This window comes from Schistocerca cancellata, chromosome 12 (genome assembly GCF_023864275.1).
Source record: "Schistocerca cancellata isolate TAMUIC-IGC-003103 chromosome 12, iqSchCanc2.1, whole genome shotgun sequence".
In the NCBI taxonomy this organism is placed as follows: Eukaryota; Metazoa; Arthropoda; class Insecta; order Orthoptera; family Acrididae; genus Schistocerca; species Schistocerca cancellata.
Genome location: NC_064637.1, coordinates 103,229,110 through 103,246,995, shown reverse-complemented (window position 1 = coordinate 103,246,995; position 17,886 = coordinate 103,229,110). Strand labels below are relative to the sequence as shown.

General features: G+C 40.3%; 1 protein-coding gene across 1 annotated transcript in view; it reads right to left on the bottom strand.

The window, feature by feature from the left end:
• LOC126109867 (unconventional myosin-Ib) overlaps positions 1-17,886 on the bottom strand; it is a 458,138-nt gene that overhangs the window by 69,799 nt on the left and 370,453 nt on the right. Inside the window, exons 20-21 of the mRNA XM_049914933.1 lie at positions 6,739-6,876; positions 5,821-5,927 (exon numbers count right to left, since the gene is read on the bottom strand). Of these exons, the coding sequence (XP_049770890.1) occupies positions 5,821-5,927; positions 6,739-6,876 (245 nt within the window). The remainder of the gene's footprint in view (positions 1-5,820; positions 5,928-6,738; positions 6,877-17,886) is intronic.

Genomic DNA, 17,886 nt, shown 5'->3' with positions numbered 1-17,886 from the left:
TATTAAGAGAGGAATCTTCCCACACTAAGTTTGCTATATCCCACTTCTGTAGGACAGCAAAGACAAGATCGGACAAAGTGTCACAGGCACAGAAGCAATTAATATTCCCACACTCCATCACAAATGGAGCAGGGAGAAACCCTTATGTGTAGGACAATGGGAACCACTCACTGCCACACACTTTACAATGGCTTGCAAGGTATGGATGTGCACTGTCTGACTGAATGTCCGGATACCTATGAGTGGGCATTAAGGCAGGGTGTGTCCACCTTTAACTCTGCTGGGGCTTCCAGTGAGGTGTCTCTTCCAATGAGGTGTCTCGGTGTTCCACTGGGTTCAGGTCAGACTCTTATCAGGCCAATCGATTTCAGGAATGTAACTGTCCACAATCCATTGCCTCACAGATGCTGCTTTATAACACGGTGCACTATCATGCTCAAACAAAAAATCAATCTGTCTCTAAACTGTTACTCTACAGTATATGTTACACAATGTTGTAAAATCTGTTTATGTCCTTAGACTGAATTTAGAATTGATTTTCTTCAGGACACTCTAACCATGAAAAACATTCCAATACTGTAACATTAGCTTCTCCATACTTCACAATTAGCACTACACATGACCGTGATGGCAGACATTCACCAATCTCAAACCATTCCTTCAGATTGCCACAGGGTATAGCATGATCCACCACTTCAAATCACTCACCTCCAGTCGCCCACTGTCCAATGGCATCACTCTTTATATACCCCAAGTATCGTTTAGCACTGATAACAGAAATGTGTGGCTTGTGAGGAGCTGCGTGACCATTGTCTCACTTTCTTTTTACCTCCCTATGCTCAGTCATTATGCTAACTGGACTTCTAGTAACACTCTTTTATCAGGGTGTATACAGGGACAAGGAAGAAACATTCCTGGATTTTTTCTGGATATACCGTTTAAAAAAGAGTCTTTTTTCCGGGCGAAAATACACTTTTTCCGTGCTAAGTGATAGTAGTTTTTCCGTTGATTTTTCCCTCAGAACTGTAAAACTTATCAATGCCTTGAATTGTTAACGTTTTATACACTGGCGTAAAACTTTCCGGAAAAAAAGAAAAAATGAAAAAAGGTGGGGGAGAGAAGTTTTGGAAAGACTTTTAATGACAAAAAATGAGAGAAGTTTTGGAAAGAGTTTTGATGTACAGCAACATATAAGCTGCATATTTTCGTATTACGAGAGTATAAATTCGAATTGCAACAAACACAGTGCGTTAGTTTCCCGAGCGTTGAAATCAAGATTGTGATGTCCTTTTGTAAGTTGGTCATCTAATGCCACGTGATCTTGCCAGCCGATGAGAGCAGATATTCAGAGCATAGGACATGTGTAATAGTCAGCCAATAGCAAGATCAATGTCACATAGCGTGAACACACAAACAGGAAACGTTAACGGTCTACATTAATATACATAGTATAGTGACAAGAAAAGCTAAGCTTTCACATATAACATTGGTCTTTTTTGGCATGTGTTATACTTTAAGATACATCACACAAATGTGCCAGTAAATTTAAAATTATGACATAAATCTCTGGTGTTCTGCGCTCGAAATTCTTGTAAGTAAAACACTCATTTCCATTATTACGAAGTACTACATAGTCTTCGTCCTACGGCCTTTGATATAGTTTTACTGTTTGCAGACGCTTGTGCGTGCGCAGTGGTTTGTTGTTGTAAATGGCGCATTTCCTTTGCCATTGAAGTTTGATTTTTTTTTTTCCTCTCGTTTATATTTTATTACTGCAGTATCATTCTCCAGTAGCAGGATAGAGTAACATTCGTTGCTAGAGAATCAATTCTTACCAGTAAAAATTACAAAAATTTAACTTGTCCCGGGTCGTATACACCCTGTTTATATGAGTGATTCCTTCTGCCAGTTTCATGTGATTTTTTACAAAACACTCCAAAATGCTCAACAGTCCCTGTTCATCCATACATGAGCTCTGCCAAGTCTTAGTTTAGCTGGGGTTGTTCTTTTTCCACTTCACAATCACATCACCAACAGCCACCTTGGGCAGCTGCAGAAGGTGCCCCTGATTGATTTGTCACACAGGTTACATCTAATACTAATTCATACTCGAAATCACTGATCTCTCATTCTTCTGTTACTGACAACAAAATACTCCCTCCAATCTTCTAGATTAGATTAGTACTTGTTCCATAGATCTTGAATACGACACTTCGTAATGATGTGGAACGTGTCAGGTTAATAAAAGGTGTCTATACAAGATACACCACTGGCCATTAAAATTGCTACATCAAGAAGAAATGCAGATGATAAACGGGTAACCATTGGACAAATCTATTATACTAGAACTGACATGTGATTACATTTTCATGCAAATTGGGTGCATAGATCCTGAGAAATCAGTACCCAGAACAACCACCTCTGGGCGTAATAATGGCCTTGATACGCCTGGGCATTAAGTCAAACACAGCTTGGATGGTGTGTACAGGTACAGCTGCCCATGCAGCTTCAACACGATACGACAGTTCATCAAGAGTAGTGACTGGCGTACTGTGATGAGCCAGTTGCTCAGCCACCATTGACCAGACACCAATTGGTGAGAGATCTGGAGAATGTGCTGGCCAGGGCAGCAGTCGAACATTTTCTGTATCCAGAAAGACTCGTACAGGACCTGCAACATGCGGTCATGCATTATCCTGCTGAAATGTAGGGTTTCACAGGGTCCGAATGAAGGGTAGAGGCACGGGTCGTAACACATCTGAAATGTAACGTCCACTGTTCAAAGTGCCATCAATGCAAACAAGAGGTGACCGAGATGTGTAGCCAATGGCACCTCATACCATCACGCCGGAAGGTACGCCAGTATGGCGATGATAAATACATGCTTCCAATGTGTGTTCACTGCGATGTCACCAAACTCAGAGGAGACCATCATGATGCTGTAAACAGAACCTGGATTCATCCGAAAAAATGACGTTTTGCCATTCGTGCACCCAGGTTCGTCATTGAGTACACCATCGCAGGTGTTCCTGTCTGTGATGCAGCGTCAAGGGTAACAGCAGCCATGGTTTCCGAGCTGATACCCATGCTGCTGCAAACGTCATCGAACTGTTCGTGCAGATGGTTCTTGTCTAGTGATCAAGACGTGCCTGCACGATCCGTTACAGCCATGCGGATAAGATGCCTGTCATCTCGACTGCTAGTGATACGAGGCCATTGGGATCCAGCACAGTGTTCTGTATTACCCTCCTGAACCCACCGATTCCATATTCTGCTAACAGTCATTGGATCTCGACCAACACAAGAAGCAATGTCGCAATACGATAAACCGCAATCACTGTAGGCTACAATTCGACGTTTATCAAAGTCGGAAACGTGATGATACACAATTCTCCTCCTTACACAACGCATCACAACAACGTTTCACCAGGCAACGCCGGTCAACTGCTGTTTGTGTATGAGAAATCAGTTGGAAACTTTCCTCATGTCAGCATGTTGTAGGTGTTGCCACGAGCGCCAAACTTGTGTGAATGCTCTGAAAAGCTAATCATTTGCATATCACAGCATCTTCTTCCTGTTGGTTAAATTTCGCGTCTGTAGCACGTCATCTTTGTGGTGTAGCAATTTTAATGGCCAGTAGTGTATTACATGACACTTATTTTTTTTATTTTTTATTTATTTATTTATTTATTTATTTTTTTTTGGGTGGGGTTGGGAAAATTACCCACTTACTATATCCAAAAATTCATCTAATGAGTAGAAGGAGTTGCCATTAAGAAATTCTTTTAATTTCCTTTTAAATGCTATATGACTATCTGTCAGACTTTTGATGCTATTAGGTAAGTGACCAAAGACTTTTGTGGCAGCACAATTTACCTCCTTCTGAGCCACAGTTACAATTAACTGTGAGTAGTGAAGATCATCCTCTCTCCTAGTGTTGTAGCCATGTACACTGCTATTACTTTTGAATTCGTTCGGATTGTTAATAACAAATTTCATAAGTGAATATATATATATTGTGAGGCTACAGTGAAGATCTCTAGCTCTTTAAATAAGTGTCTCCAGGATTATCTTGGATGAGCTCCAGCAATTATTCTGATTACACGCTTTTGTGCAGTGAACACTCTTTTACTCAATGATGAGTTACCCCAGAATATGATGCCATATGAAAGCAGAGAATGAAAATAGGCCTGGCAAGCTAATTTACTGAGATGTATATCACCAAAATTTGCAATGACCCTAATAGCATAAGTAGCTGAACTCAAATATTTCAGCATATCTTCAATGTGTCCACCTCTCATAACATCTAGTGGTCAATTCCGCATTGCACAGGGCTGTCCAGATAATTTTGAGCAGATAGTGTAAATGTAGATGCAGAAAAGTGAAATGACTGACTGACTCTACAAAATGAGACTACTGGCTATTTCGTGAAAAAGTTGGTGCTGTCAGTCCTAGTATAGCATGAACTATAGGCAAATGTATTTCATTAATGGTGCAAGTAAGAGTACAAAGGAAATTCAAGCATATCCTATCTGAAAATATATCAACAGATAATGGAAGAGTAAATAAAGCAATGTTAATGCAACTAAAAACCCTTAACATCATTTGCTGAAGGAAAATGTCGTGTCTTTAACTGAATAACACTGTGTATGAATGGTTAGGTTTGTACTCAGTTTGAAGTGTACATACAGTGTTAAGAGTTATGAAACTGACAATAAAGCAGTTCTCTAACAAATCACACTGATCACAGATCATTGTGTATTTACAATAAATCTTAGTAAATGTTTTGACAATAACTTAGATGCAAACATGAATCAAGTGTTTGTTTCTGTTTAGGGACCCTGACAGCATCGCTTTTTTGTCCATCTTTTGTCTGTTAAGAACCATTTTTCTCAGGAACTGGTATAATTATCAAGTTGAAATTTATGTTACATACTAAGATCCACGAGCCCTTAATTGTGTACAACATCTAAGCTTCTAAGTCAATCAAAAGATATGACCATTTGTCACATATTTTGATACTAGCAAATTCATTCATCAAAACCTATAGCGTACTTCCCATTGACTTAGAATCATGAAATTTACCAAGAAGGAAGATTTCAGATTTCACTGTACAACTAAAGGAAAAAAATCAAAACAATTGTTAATTTGTAATATATCAAACACAAAAATATTTTTTGTCATTTTTTTTTATCCACCTGTCTGTCCATGTGTTAATACACCTTATTCTAAGGAACGGGTAGGTGTGTCAAGTTCAAATTTATATCACATACCAAAGTCTACAGACCTTTTGCAATGTTAAACATGTAAGCTTGTAAGTCAATCAAATTGAAACACATTGCCATTTTATGTCGCATATTTTGCTAGTCACAAACTCACTCATCAAAACCTATAGGGTACTTCTCGTTGAGCTAGAATCATAAAATATGGCAAGAAGCAAGGTTTCGTAGTACAAGCAAGGACAAAAAAATCTGAAAACTGTTATTATATCAAGTAAAAATATCTTTCCGCCATTCCTCATCTGTCAAAAACATAACAGAAAGCATTACTGAAAAAAAAAAAAATTGAGTCAAGTTCACGATATCTGGCCAGTATCATTACTGATAACAGGCAAAAATCATAGAGATTCTCATTTCCCTCATTTCTCGATAAGGATGAACTTTTTATGTAAGTAATTAAGTTTGTACAGAACACTCAGAGCACAAGTCTTCCTTGCATTTGGCCATTTTTTTTCTCCTTAAAGATATACATTTATCAAGTAGGTACCATTAAATTTTTAAGGACTACATAACACTCAAGCAAGTTTTGTTCAATGCTTACCTGCGGGGATACGATGCTTTCCGCTCTTTGAAGATGATGCTGGCCGTTACTTTTTCCCTCATACGATTCCGAGCTGTCTGATCGAATTTAAGGCGGTACTTGTGACACTGAAAAGGAAAATCATATTAAAGAAGAATAAAATAAATACTAAAGTAGAAAGTAATGAGAGATACTAGATAGGACAGCAGAAAGTGCCTTCTTAACAATGTTTTAAATTAAATTTTTATGGGGCTAAAGGACAGATATGTAACACATAAAAGAAATGGAAACACATACATATCCTGCTGGGAAGAAAAAGTCACCTCAGACATTGCCTAACGAATGACGCAAATTTCAAAAAGCTGCTAAACATCAAGTCTAAAAGCTGTTATTTTAATTTCACATTTTCAGTAATTACACTAACAGTAATCACACTACTACCTTTATTTTAAAACTACGTATTGTGCATATGTAGCTTTCCTTTAAAGTATTCCTGAGCTGTGGTTTAAAATTTACTTACCATTTATCAGTAAGATAACTGCAGCAAGCCAATATGAACACAAATTAAAGAATGTGATAATACTTCCCCAACTTTTAGGAGCAAGTGAATAGATTAAATAGAAGGAATTTCATATGTAGTTCAACTAATAATGGGAAATGAGTTTTACAGAGAAGCCAGCGTCTAGGAAATTTGCTTAGCTTTGTGTTGCAATTGGCATTTCATCTCGCCCTTGTTTTAATAGTTTTAATTTTCTATCCTCTTTCAGTCTTTGCTTGGCTTCTTATGGAGGGAAACCATAACTACAGAAAATGAAGTTCATAGCTCCTTGTTTTTCTAAATGTTTGTATCATCCTTTCTCCACATTGTCCAATTTTGGCAAGTGATAAATAATTTTAAAAATTGAACAATTATTTATAAATATTAGATATTAGTCTTACCCTCCACTTGTGGTGCAACCTTCGCAGCAACAGAGACGTGTCGGCAAGGCGGCGTGGGCAGGGAGGCCAGTCTCGGTAGGTAGGAGATTCGCTTTCAGGAGGGAGAAGACGAGAAAGGCGCAGCAGAAATTGTCTTCTCTGCAACAGCGGTGAGAGCAAATGAGGGAGATAGTACTCATCACTGTCCATTTCAAGCAACTGAATTCAGACATATAAATAGAAACTACTTTCAATGATTATGAGACTCTAATACATAATTTACTACAAAATAATTCACAAAATTTTATAGGAAACTAATCAACACATTATTTCTTCTAAAACCTGTTCACTGATTTTACAGAAAATAACTTGTGTAGCAGAGTTAACCACAAAATTTTTTTTGTTATCTCACAGTCATTATATTACAATGACCCAATTAAAAATTTCAGCTTGTGAAATAACTACATAAAATGAAATAAGAAGTGTTGCCAATACTGATAATATAGTTATCATTTGCAAAATCAATAAGTGTTTTAAAATTATAGTTATCTGAGACATGCTACAAAGGAAGTTGGATTAAAATTTCTATTCCATACACCTGTGGTGAGGAGAGGACGTAGAACATGCCATAAAACAAGAATACATAACACACATTCATAAATATGAGGTAGAAGAGAGAGAGAGAGAGAGAGAGAGAGAGAGAGAGAGAGAGAGAGAGAAGAGAGAGAGAGAGAGAGACAGAGAGAGAGAATATTGTCCCATGGAAGTAGAAAAACATCTAAAAACTTATTTTCGTTTAAAAAGCAATAATGAATGTATCACAAAACATGTAAATGTACAATTATCTGATGTGCACATTATAGTTCTTAGGCTACTGTGGCCACATATCATCCCACAGATAATCTATTGACAAGACTCTGTTAGACTGATCACATTACTCTACTGTACGTGTACAGAAGTCAAATTTTACATAAAACTCATGTTATTGGATACTATCAATAATATATACATATTCGCTGGTTCTACTAATATACACTCCTGGAAATGGAAAAAAGAACACATTGACACCAGTGTGTCAGACCCACCATACTTGCTCCGGACACTGCGAGAGGGCTGTACAAGCAATGATCACACGCACGGCACAGCGGACACACCAGGAACTGCGGTGTTGGCCGTAGAATGGCGCTAGCTGCGCAGCATTTGTGCACAGCCGCCGTCAGTGTCAGCCAGTTTGCCGTGGCATACGGAGCTCCATCGCAGTCTTTAACACTGGTAGCATGCCGTGACAGCGTGGACGTGAACCGTATGCGCAGTTGACGGACTTTGAGCGAGGGCGTATAGTGGGCATGCGGGAGGCCGGGTGGACGTACCGCCGAATTGCTCAACACGTGCAGCGTGAGGTCTCCACAGTACATCGATGTTGTCGCCAGTGGTCGGCGGAAGGTGCACGTGCCCGTCGACCTGGGACCGGACCGCAGCGACGCACTGATGCATGCCAAGACCGTAGGATCCTACGCAGTGCCGTAGGGGACCGCACCGCCACTTCCCAGCAAATTAGGGACACTGTTGCTCCTGGGGTATCGGCGAGGACCATTCGCAACCGTCTCCATGAAGCTGGGCTACGGTCCCGCACACCGTTAGGCCGTCTTCCGCTCATGCCCCAACATCGTGCAGCCCGCCTCCAGTGGTGTCGCGACAGGCGTGAATGGAGGGACGAATGGAGATGTGTCGTCTTCAGCGATGAGAGTCGCTTCTGCCTTGGTGCCAATGATGGTCGTATGCGTGTTTGGCGCCGTGCAGGTGAGCACCACAATCAGGACTGCATACGACCGAGGCACACAGGGCCAACACCCGGCATCATGGTGTGGGGAGCGATCTCCTACACTGGCCGTACACCACTGGTGATCGTCGAGGGGACACTGAATAGTGCACGGTACATCCAAACCATCATCGAACCCATCGTTCTACCATTCCTAGACTGGCAAGGGAACTTGCTGTTCCAACAGGACAATGCACGTCCGCATGTATCCCGTGCCACCCAACGTGCTCTAGAAGGTGTAAGTCAACTACCCTGGCCAGCAAGATCTCCGGATCTGTCCCCCATTGAGCATGTTTGGGACTGGATGAAGCGTCGTCTCACACGGTCTGCACATCTAGCATGAACGCTGGTCCAACTGAGGCACCAGGTGGAAATGGCATGGCAAGCCGTTCCACAGGACTACATCCAGCATCTCTACGATCGTCTCCATGGGAGAATAGCAGCCTGCATTGCTGCGAAAGGTGGATATACACTGTACTAGTGCCGACATTGTGCATGCTCTGTTGCCTGTGTCTATGTGCCTGTGGTTCTGACAGTGTGATCATGTGATGTATCTGACCCCAGGAATGTGTCAATAAAGTTTCCCCTTCCTGGGACAATGAATTCACGGTGTTCTTATTTCAATTTCCAGGAGTGTATCTGGCAATAGAGTAGCACTTGGCCACCAATAAATCACTTAGCTTCCTCTCAAACTCAACTTTATCAGGAGTTAAACTTGTTATGGCTGCTGGCAAGTTACTGAAAATATAAAATCCTGAATAAGGGACATCTTTCTGGAGCAAATAAAGAGACTTTAAATAACTATGAAGATTATTCATATTTCTAGTATTGATTTGAAATAATATACAATGGTGTGCGAAACTTACGGACAAAAGTAACTTAAGCAGGATATGCCACAGCCAAAAGACGTAACTCAATAAAACTAGGACCGCACATAGAAAAAACTGCTACAGTATAATATGGAAGGTGACTGAAAGGAATATGCAATGAGATGGACAGAAATAACACTTTTAATGAAAGACATAATTACACTGATGTTGCCATGATTTATGATGGTTCCCCGGTCATTATGAAAGGCAGGATGTTGTTGTTGTTGTTGTGGTCTTCAGTCCCGAGACTGGTTTGATGCAGTGCTCCATGCTACTCTATCCTGTGCCAGCATCTTCATCTCCCAGTACCTACTGCAACCTACATCCTTCTCAATCTGCTTAGTGTATTCATCTCTTGGTCTCCCCCTACGATTTTTACCCTCCACGCTGCCCTCCAATACTAAATTGGTGATCCCTTGATGCCTCAGAACATGTCCTACCAACCGATCCCTTCTTCTAGTCAAGTTGTGCCACAAGCTCCTCTTCTCCCCAATCCTATTCAATACTTCCTCATTAGTCATGTGATCTACCCATCTAATCTTCAGCATTCTTCTGTAGCACCACATTTCGAAGGCTTCTATTCTCTTCTTGTCCAAACTATTTACCGTCCATGTTTCACTTCCATACATGGCTACACTCCATACAAATACTTTCAGAAATGACTTCCTGACACTTAAATCTATACTCGATGTTAACAAATTTCTCTTCTTCAGAAACGCTTTCCTTGCCATTGCCAGTCTACATTTTATATCCTCTCTACTTCGACCATCATCAGTTATTTTACTCCCCAAATAGCAAAACTCCTTTACTACTTTAAGTGTCTCATTTCCTAATCTAATACCCTCAACATCACCCGACTTAATTCAACTACATTCCATTATCCTCGTTTTGCTTTTGTTGATGTTCATCTTATATCCTCCCTTCAAGACACCATCCTTTCCGTTCAACTGCTCTTCCAAGTCCTTTGCTGTCTCTGACAGAATTACAATGTCATCGGCAAACCTCAAAGTTTTTATTTCTTCTCCATGGATTTTAATACCTACTCCAAATTTTTCTTTTGTTTCCTTTACTGCTTGCTCAATATACAGATTGAATAACATCGGGGAGAGGCTACAACCCTGTCTTACTCCCTTCCCAACCACTGCTTCCCTTTCATGTCCCTCAACTCTTATAACTGCCATCTGGTTTCTGTACAAATTGTAAATAGCCTTTCGCTCCCTATATTTTACCCCTGCCACCTTTAGAATTTGAAAGAGAGTATTCCAGTCAACATTGTCGAAAGCTTTCTCTAAGTCTACAAATGCTAGAAACGTAGGTTTGCCTTTCCTTAATCTATTCTCTATGATAAGTCGTAAGGTCAGTATTGCCTCACGTGTTCCAGTATTTCTACGGAATCCAAACTGATCTTCCCCAAGGTCGGCTTCTACTAGTTTTTCCATTCGTCTGTAAAGAATTCGTGTTAGTATTTTGCAGCTGTGGCTTATTAAACTGATTGTTCGGTAATTTTCACATCTGTCAACACCTGCTTTCTTTGGGATTGGAATTATTATATTCTTCTTGAAGTCTGAGGGTATTTCGCCTGTTTCATACATCTTGCTCACCAGATGGTAGAGTTTTGTCAGGACTGGCTCTCCCAAGGCCGTCAGTAGTTCCAATGGAATGTTGTCTACTCCCGGGGCCTTGTTTTGACTGAGGTCTTTCAGTGCTCTGTCAAACTCTTCACGCAGTATCGTATCTCCCATTTCATCTTCATCTACATCCTCTTCCATTTCCATAATACTGTCCTCAAGTACATCGCCCTTGTATAGACCCTCTATATACTCCTTCCACCTTTCTGCTTTCCCTTCTTTGCTTAGAACTGGGTTTCCATCTGAGCTCTTGATGTTCATACAAGTGTTTCTCTTATCTCCAAAGGTCTCTTTAATTTTCCTGTAGGCAGTATCTATCTTACCCCTAGTGAGATAAGCCTCTACATCCTTACATTTGTCCTCTAGCCATCCCTGCTTAGCCATTTTGCACTTCCTGTCGATCTCATTTTTGAGACGTTTGTATTGCTTTTTGCCTGCTTCATTTACTGCATTTTTATATTTTCTCCTTTCATCAATTAAATTCAATATATTTTCTGTTACCCAAGGATTTCTAATAGCCCTCGTCTTTTTACCTACTTGATCCTCTGCTGCCTTCACTACTTCATCCCTCAAAGCTACCCATTCTTCTTCTACTGTATTTCTTTCCCCCATTCCTGTCAATTGTTCCCTTATGCTCTCCCTGAAACTCTGTACAATCTCTGGTTCTTTCAGTTTATCCAGGTCCCATCTCCTTAAATTCCCACCTTTTTGCAGTTTCTTCAGTTTTAATCTACAGGTCATAACCAATAGATTGTGGTCAGAGTCCACATCTGCCCCTGGAAATGTCTTACAATTTAAAACCTGGTTCCTAAATCTCTGTCTTAGCATTATATAATCTATCTGATACCTTTTAGTATCTCCAGGGTTCTTCCATGTATACAACCTTCTATCATGATTCTTAAACCAAGTGTTAGCTATGATTAAGTTGTGCTCTGTGCAAAATTCTACCAGGCGGCTTCCTCTTTCATTTCTTAGCCCCAATCCATATTCACCTACTACGTTTCCTTCTCTCCCTTTTCCTACACTCGAATTCCAGTCACCCATGACTATTAAATTTTCGTCTCCCTTCACTATCTGAATAATTTCTTTTATTTCATCATACATTTCTTCAATTTCTTCGTTATCTGCAGAGCTAGTGGGCATATAAACTTGTACTACTGTAGCAGGTGTGGGCTTCGTACACAATAATTCGTTCACTATGCTGTTTGTAGTAGCTTACCCGCATTCCTATTTTCCTATTCATTATTAAACCTACTCCTGCATTACCCCTATTTGACTTTGTGTTTATAATCCTGTAGTCACCTGACCAGAAGTCTTGTTCCTCCTGCCACCGAACTTTACTAATTCCCACTATATCTAACTTTAACCTATCCATTTCCCTTTTTAAATTTTCTAACCTACCTGCCCGATTAAGGGATCTGACATTCCATGCTCCGATCCATAGAACGCCAGTTTTCTTTCTTTCTCCTGATAACGACATCCTCTTGAAAGGCAGGATATGGTTGTTAATAGGGTGTGTGATTGTAATGGATGGTAATGCATGCTCAGCAATGTCCTTCCATGCTGGCCACAAGGTTGGTAAGGAGATCTTGTGGTAGAGAATTCCATTCCTCCACCAGCAAAGTTGACAACTGATGGATAGTCATTAATGGATGTGGACACGCTGTAATATGTCTTCCCAATGCACCCTAAACAGGGTGGTCCACTGATAGTGATCGGGCCAAATATCTCATGAAATGAGCATCAAACAAAAAAACTACAAAGAACGGAACTCATCCAGCTTGAGGGGGGAAACCAGATGGCACTATGGTTGGCCCTCTAGATGGCGCTGCCATAGGTCAAACGTATATCAACGGTGTTTTTTTAAATAGGAACGCCCATTTTTTATTCCATATTCTTGTAGTATGTAAAGAAATATGAATGTTTTAGTTGCACTGCTTTTATCTCTTTGTGATAGATGGCACTATAATAGTCACAAACGTATAAGCACGTGGTATCACGTAACATTCCACCAGTGCGCATGTTATTTGCTTCGTGATACATTACCCGTGTTAAAATGGACTATTTACCAATTGCAGAAAAGGTTGCTATCATGTTGATGTATGGTTATTGTGATCAAAATGACCAACGGGTGTGTGCTATGTATGCTGCTCAGTATCGTGGATGACATCATCCAAGTGTCCGGACCGTTAGCCAGATAGTTACATTATTTAAGGAAACAGGAAGTGTTCAGCCACATGTGAAATGTCAACCATGACCTGCAACAAATGATGATGCCCAAGTAGGTGCTTTAGTGGCTAATCTGCACATCAGTAGCAGACAAACTGTGCGAGAATCGGGAATTTCAAAAACATTGGTGTTGAGAATGCTACATCAACATTGATTGCACCTGTACCATATTTCTATGCACCAGGAATTGCATGGCAATGACTTTGAACATCGTGTACAGTTCTGCCCCTGGGCACAAGAGAAATTACGGGACAATGACAGATTTTTTGCACGCATTCTATTTAGCAACAAAGCATCATTCAGCAACAGTGGTAACGTAAACCGGAATAATATGCACTATTGGGCAACGGAAAACCCACAATAGCTGCGACAAGTGGAACATCAGTGACTTTGGTGGGTTAATGTATGGTGCGGCATTATGGGAGGAAGGATAATTGGCTCCATTTTATCGATGGCAATCTAAATGGTGCAATGTATGCTGATTTCCTATGCAATGTTCTACCAATGTTACTGCAAGATGTTTCACTGCATGACAGAATGGCGATGTACTTCCAACATGATGGAAGTCTGGCACATAGCTCGTGTGCGGTTGCAGTGGTACTGAATAGCATATTTCATGACAGGTGGATTGGTTGTCGAAGCACCATACCATGGCCCGCACGTTCACTGGATATGACATCCCCAGATTTCTTTCTGTGGGGAAAGTTGAAGGATATTTGCTATTGTGATCCACCAACAACGCCTGACAACATTTCAGTGCATTGTCAATGTTTGTGCGAACATTACGGAAGGCAAACTACTCGCTGTTGAGAGGAATGTCGTTACACGTATTGCCAAATGCATTGAGGTTGATGGACATCATTTTGAGCATTTATTGCATTAATGTGGTATTTACAGGTAATCACACTGTAACAGCATGTGTTCTCAGAAATGATAAGTTCACAAAGGTACATGTATCACATTGGAACAACCGAAATAAAATGTTTAAACATACCTATGTTCTGTATTTTAATTTGAAAAACCTACCTGTTACCAACTGTTCGTCTAAAATTGTGAGCCATATGTTTGTGACTATTACAGTGCCATCTACCACAAAGTGAAAAAAGTGGTCCAACTAAAACATTCATATTTCTTTACATACTACATGAATACGTACTAAAAAATGGGGATTCCTGTTTAAAAAATGCAATTGATATCTGTTTGACCTATGGCAGTGCCATCTAGCGGGCCAACCATAGCGCCATCTGGTTTCCCTCTTCAAGATAGACAAGTTTCGTTCTTTGTAGTTTTTTCGTTTGACACTTACTTCATGAGATATTTGGCCTGGTCACGATCAATGGACCACCCTATATGTGCCCAATGGAATTTAAGTCAGGGGAATAGAGAGGTCAGTCAATATGCCAAATATCCTCTCATTTCAAGAATTCCTCCACCTGCACTGTTTGATGCAGCAGCACGTTGTCATCCACAAAAATGAAATCAGTGCTGAATGTATTCATGAAGAGATGCACTTGGGAAGGAGTACAGTGACACAATAATCTTGACCAGTGAGTGTACTGTGTACAAAGATTTAGAGGTCAGTATGCCCACAGACCATTATGCCTCCCCACACCATCACACCTGGACCACTAAAACGATTACGTTTGATGATGTTCCTGGGTGCACTACCTGGTCCCACTTCTCGCCTTATGAAGATACACCCAGAATCATTACACAGAATGAATCTGCTTTCATCCAAGAAGAGCACTTGACACCACTCCTCACTGGTCTAGTCTTTATGCTCTAGGCAACATTGCAAAGAGTGAACATAGTACACTCATCGGTCAACATTTTGAGACGCTGTACTCCATCCCCGTGTGTTTCTTTTCGGGGTACATTTGTCCCTAACTTCATATTCACAGATGATAATGTGTGACCACATGAAGCAATGCAGATAGAGGAGCTTTTGAAATGCAGGATACTCAACAAATGGACTGGTCTGTCAGTCACCCCGATTTAAACCCCATTAAGCACTGAGGAATGCACTGCGGTATATCCACATGCAGCAATGACCATCTGGCAGTTGGAAACTGCGTTGGTGGAGGAATAGAAAGCCATACCATAAGAACTACTTACAGACACCCTATAAAGAATAATGTCCTGCCTTTTAAATTGTTTAAATGGCTCTGAGCACTATGGGACTTAACTGCTGAGGTCTTCACTCCCCTAGAACTTAGAGCCACTTAAACCTAACAAACCTAAGGACATCACACACATCCATGCCTGAGGCAGGATTCCAACCTGTGGCCATAGCGGTCGCGCAGTTACAGACTGAAGTGCCTAGAACTCCGACCGGCTGTCCTGCCTTTTGTAATACCCAGGGGACCATCAAAAATCACTTGACTTCAGTGTGGTTATTGTCTTCGAATGAAGGTATAATTTTTGTTCGTATCACTGCATATTTATTTCAATTATCTTCTGTACTATACTGTAGCAAATCTTTCTATGTACTGTTCAAGAGCTGGCCGCAGTGGTCTCGCGGTTCTAGGCGCTCAGTCCGGAACCGCGCGACTGCTACGGTCGCAGGTTCGAATCCTGCTTCGGGCATGGATGTGTGTGATGTCCTTAGGTTAGTTAGGTTTAAGTAGTTCTAAGTTCTAGGGGACTGATGACCACAGATGTTAAGTCCCATAGTGCTCAGAGCCATTTGAACCATTTTTTAACTGTTCAAGATCCATTGAGCTACGTTACTCGGCAATTACATATCGTGCAAATGTTACTTCTGTCCAATAGTTTTGCGCAGTCTTTCCTATATTGTGAAATAATAGTTCCTTGAAGAGGTCTTGAGGTATGTTCTTGAGTTCATAACACAAAAAAATCTGTATTGTGTACTTCTGGAATCAGAAAACTTTAGAAACCTTCTATTTTCTTTTTGTCGGAACTGTTTACTGTTCGCAAGTGACATCCATACAAGGCTACACTCCACACAATTACCTTCAGAAAAGACTTGCTAGAACTTAAATTTATGTTGTTACATACAGTGTTAATAAGTTTCTCATTTTCAGAAATGCTTGTCTTACTACTGCCAGTATGCATTTTATATTCTCTGTGCTTCTCCCATCATTACTTGTTTTGTTGTCTAACAAGCAAAACTCATTGTAATACTTACAATGGTTCACTTCAGCTTACAATATCTCCAGTATTGCTGGACTTAATTTGAATACATTTCATTACTTATGTTTTCTTTATGTTGATGTTCATTTTATAAACCCATGTCATACTCTGCCTATTTTGTTCAATAGATTTCCCAAGTTCTAGGATTAGTTTTTCACTTTTAGATGTGTATACCACAAGTACTGGGCTGTCCCCATAAGGTAAGTACCGTATTTACTCGAATCTAAGCCGCACTTTTTTTCCGGTTTTTGTAATCCGAAAAACCGCCTGCGGCTTAGAATCGAGTGCAAAGCAAGCGGAAGTTCTGAAAAATGTTGATAGGTGCCGCCACAACTAACTTCTGCCGTCGAATATATACAGTGCTACACAGGCATCCTTTGTAGGCACAAAGATAAATACTGGCGCCAAAATCTCTGCGTCAGTAAATAAAATTAAAAAAAAAAAAAATTGGAAGATGAGCTTTTTTTCTCCGCCCGAGTTTCGACCACTGCATTTTCATACATTATCCAACGAAGTAAATACAAATTCTGTACTGTTCATCTTCGAATTTCAATGTACTACGAAAATCCGACTGGTAATACTGGGATTTTTGTCAATATGGCCAACTCTACGTTCTGAATTTTTTCCTACCTGTGAGAAGAGATAGTTGCTAATAGGAACCTGATGAAATGTGAATCACATGCAGTATTCTCTTCACCATAAGAATAATACGAATATAAACATTTTGCCATGTATTCTTTCGTGTTTGCTTCTATCTCATTTAAATCCTGTCTGCCAAATAAACTACGAAACTAGAGTGAGACAACAGCAAACGCGGAAGAATATACGTATCGTGTCATGTTTATATTCGTATTACTCTTATGCCTAATAGTGATACAGTCAGAAATGAAGCACGGCAACTGACTAGATTTTTAAATCTAAGATGACTAATTTCTGTGCAGAATTTGATGTACTAAAGAAGTGGCCGCAAAGATTTTCAAACGGAGAAAAATTTTCGCCAAACTCTCGTTCAGAACATGTTCTATTATACGCAGTCTATTATTAGGTTCTTGTTGATCATTATCAAAGAAAGCAGCAGTGTAAGTAACAACAAATAGCAGTATCTTGCCATTGTTTCACTAATGAGACGATTCCTCTCTTTTTTTAATTGTAGGTGGCGGTAGCGCGCACAAAAGCAAGCCATGCCACGAGCAGCGACAGGCCGTAAACACGCACTATCAGAATGCGACAATGCATGACACAGTATAGTAATGCATTTTCAGCTTAGAGTGACTGACGTAAACACCTATAACATAGAAAACGGCACTTATCAGATCAAAGCAAAATAAGCAATCGATTCAAACCAGACGAAATACGTGAAAAAGGAAGGGTATACGTATAAATACGGATGGAGCGCCTGACGCAATGGCTACCTGGTAAAGCTTCACTGCTAAGCTTTCGACTCGAACCAAACTACTGTAGCTTTATCGTC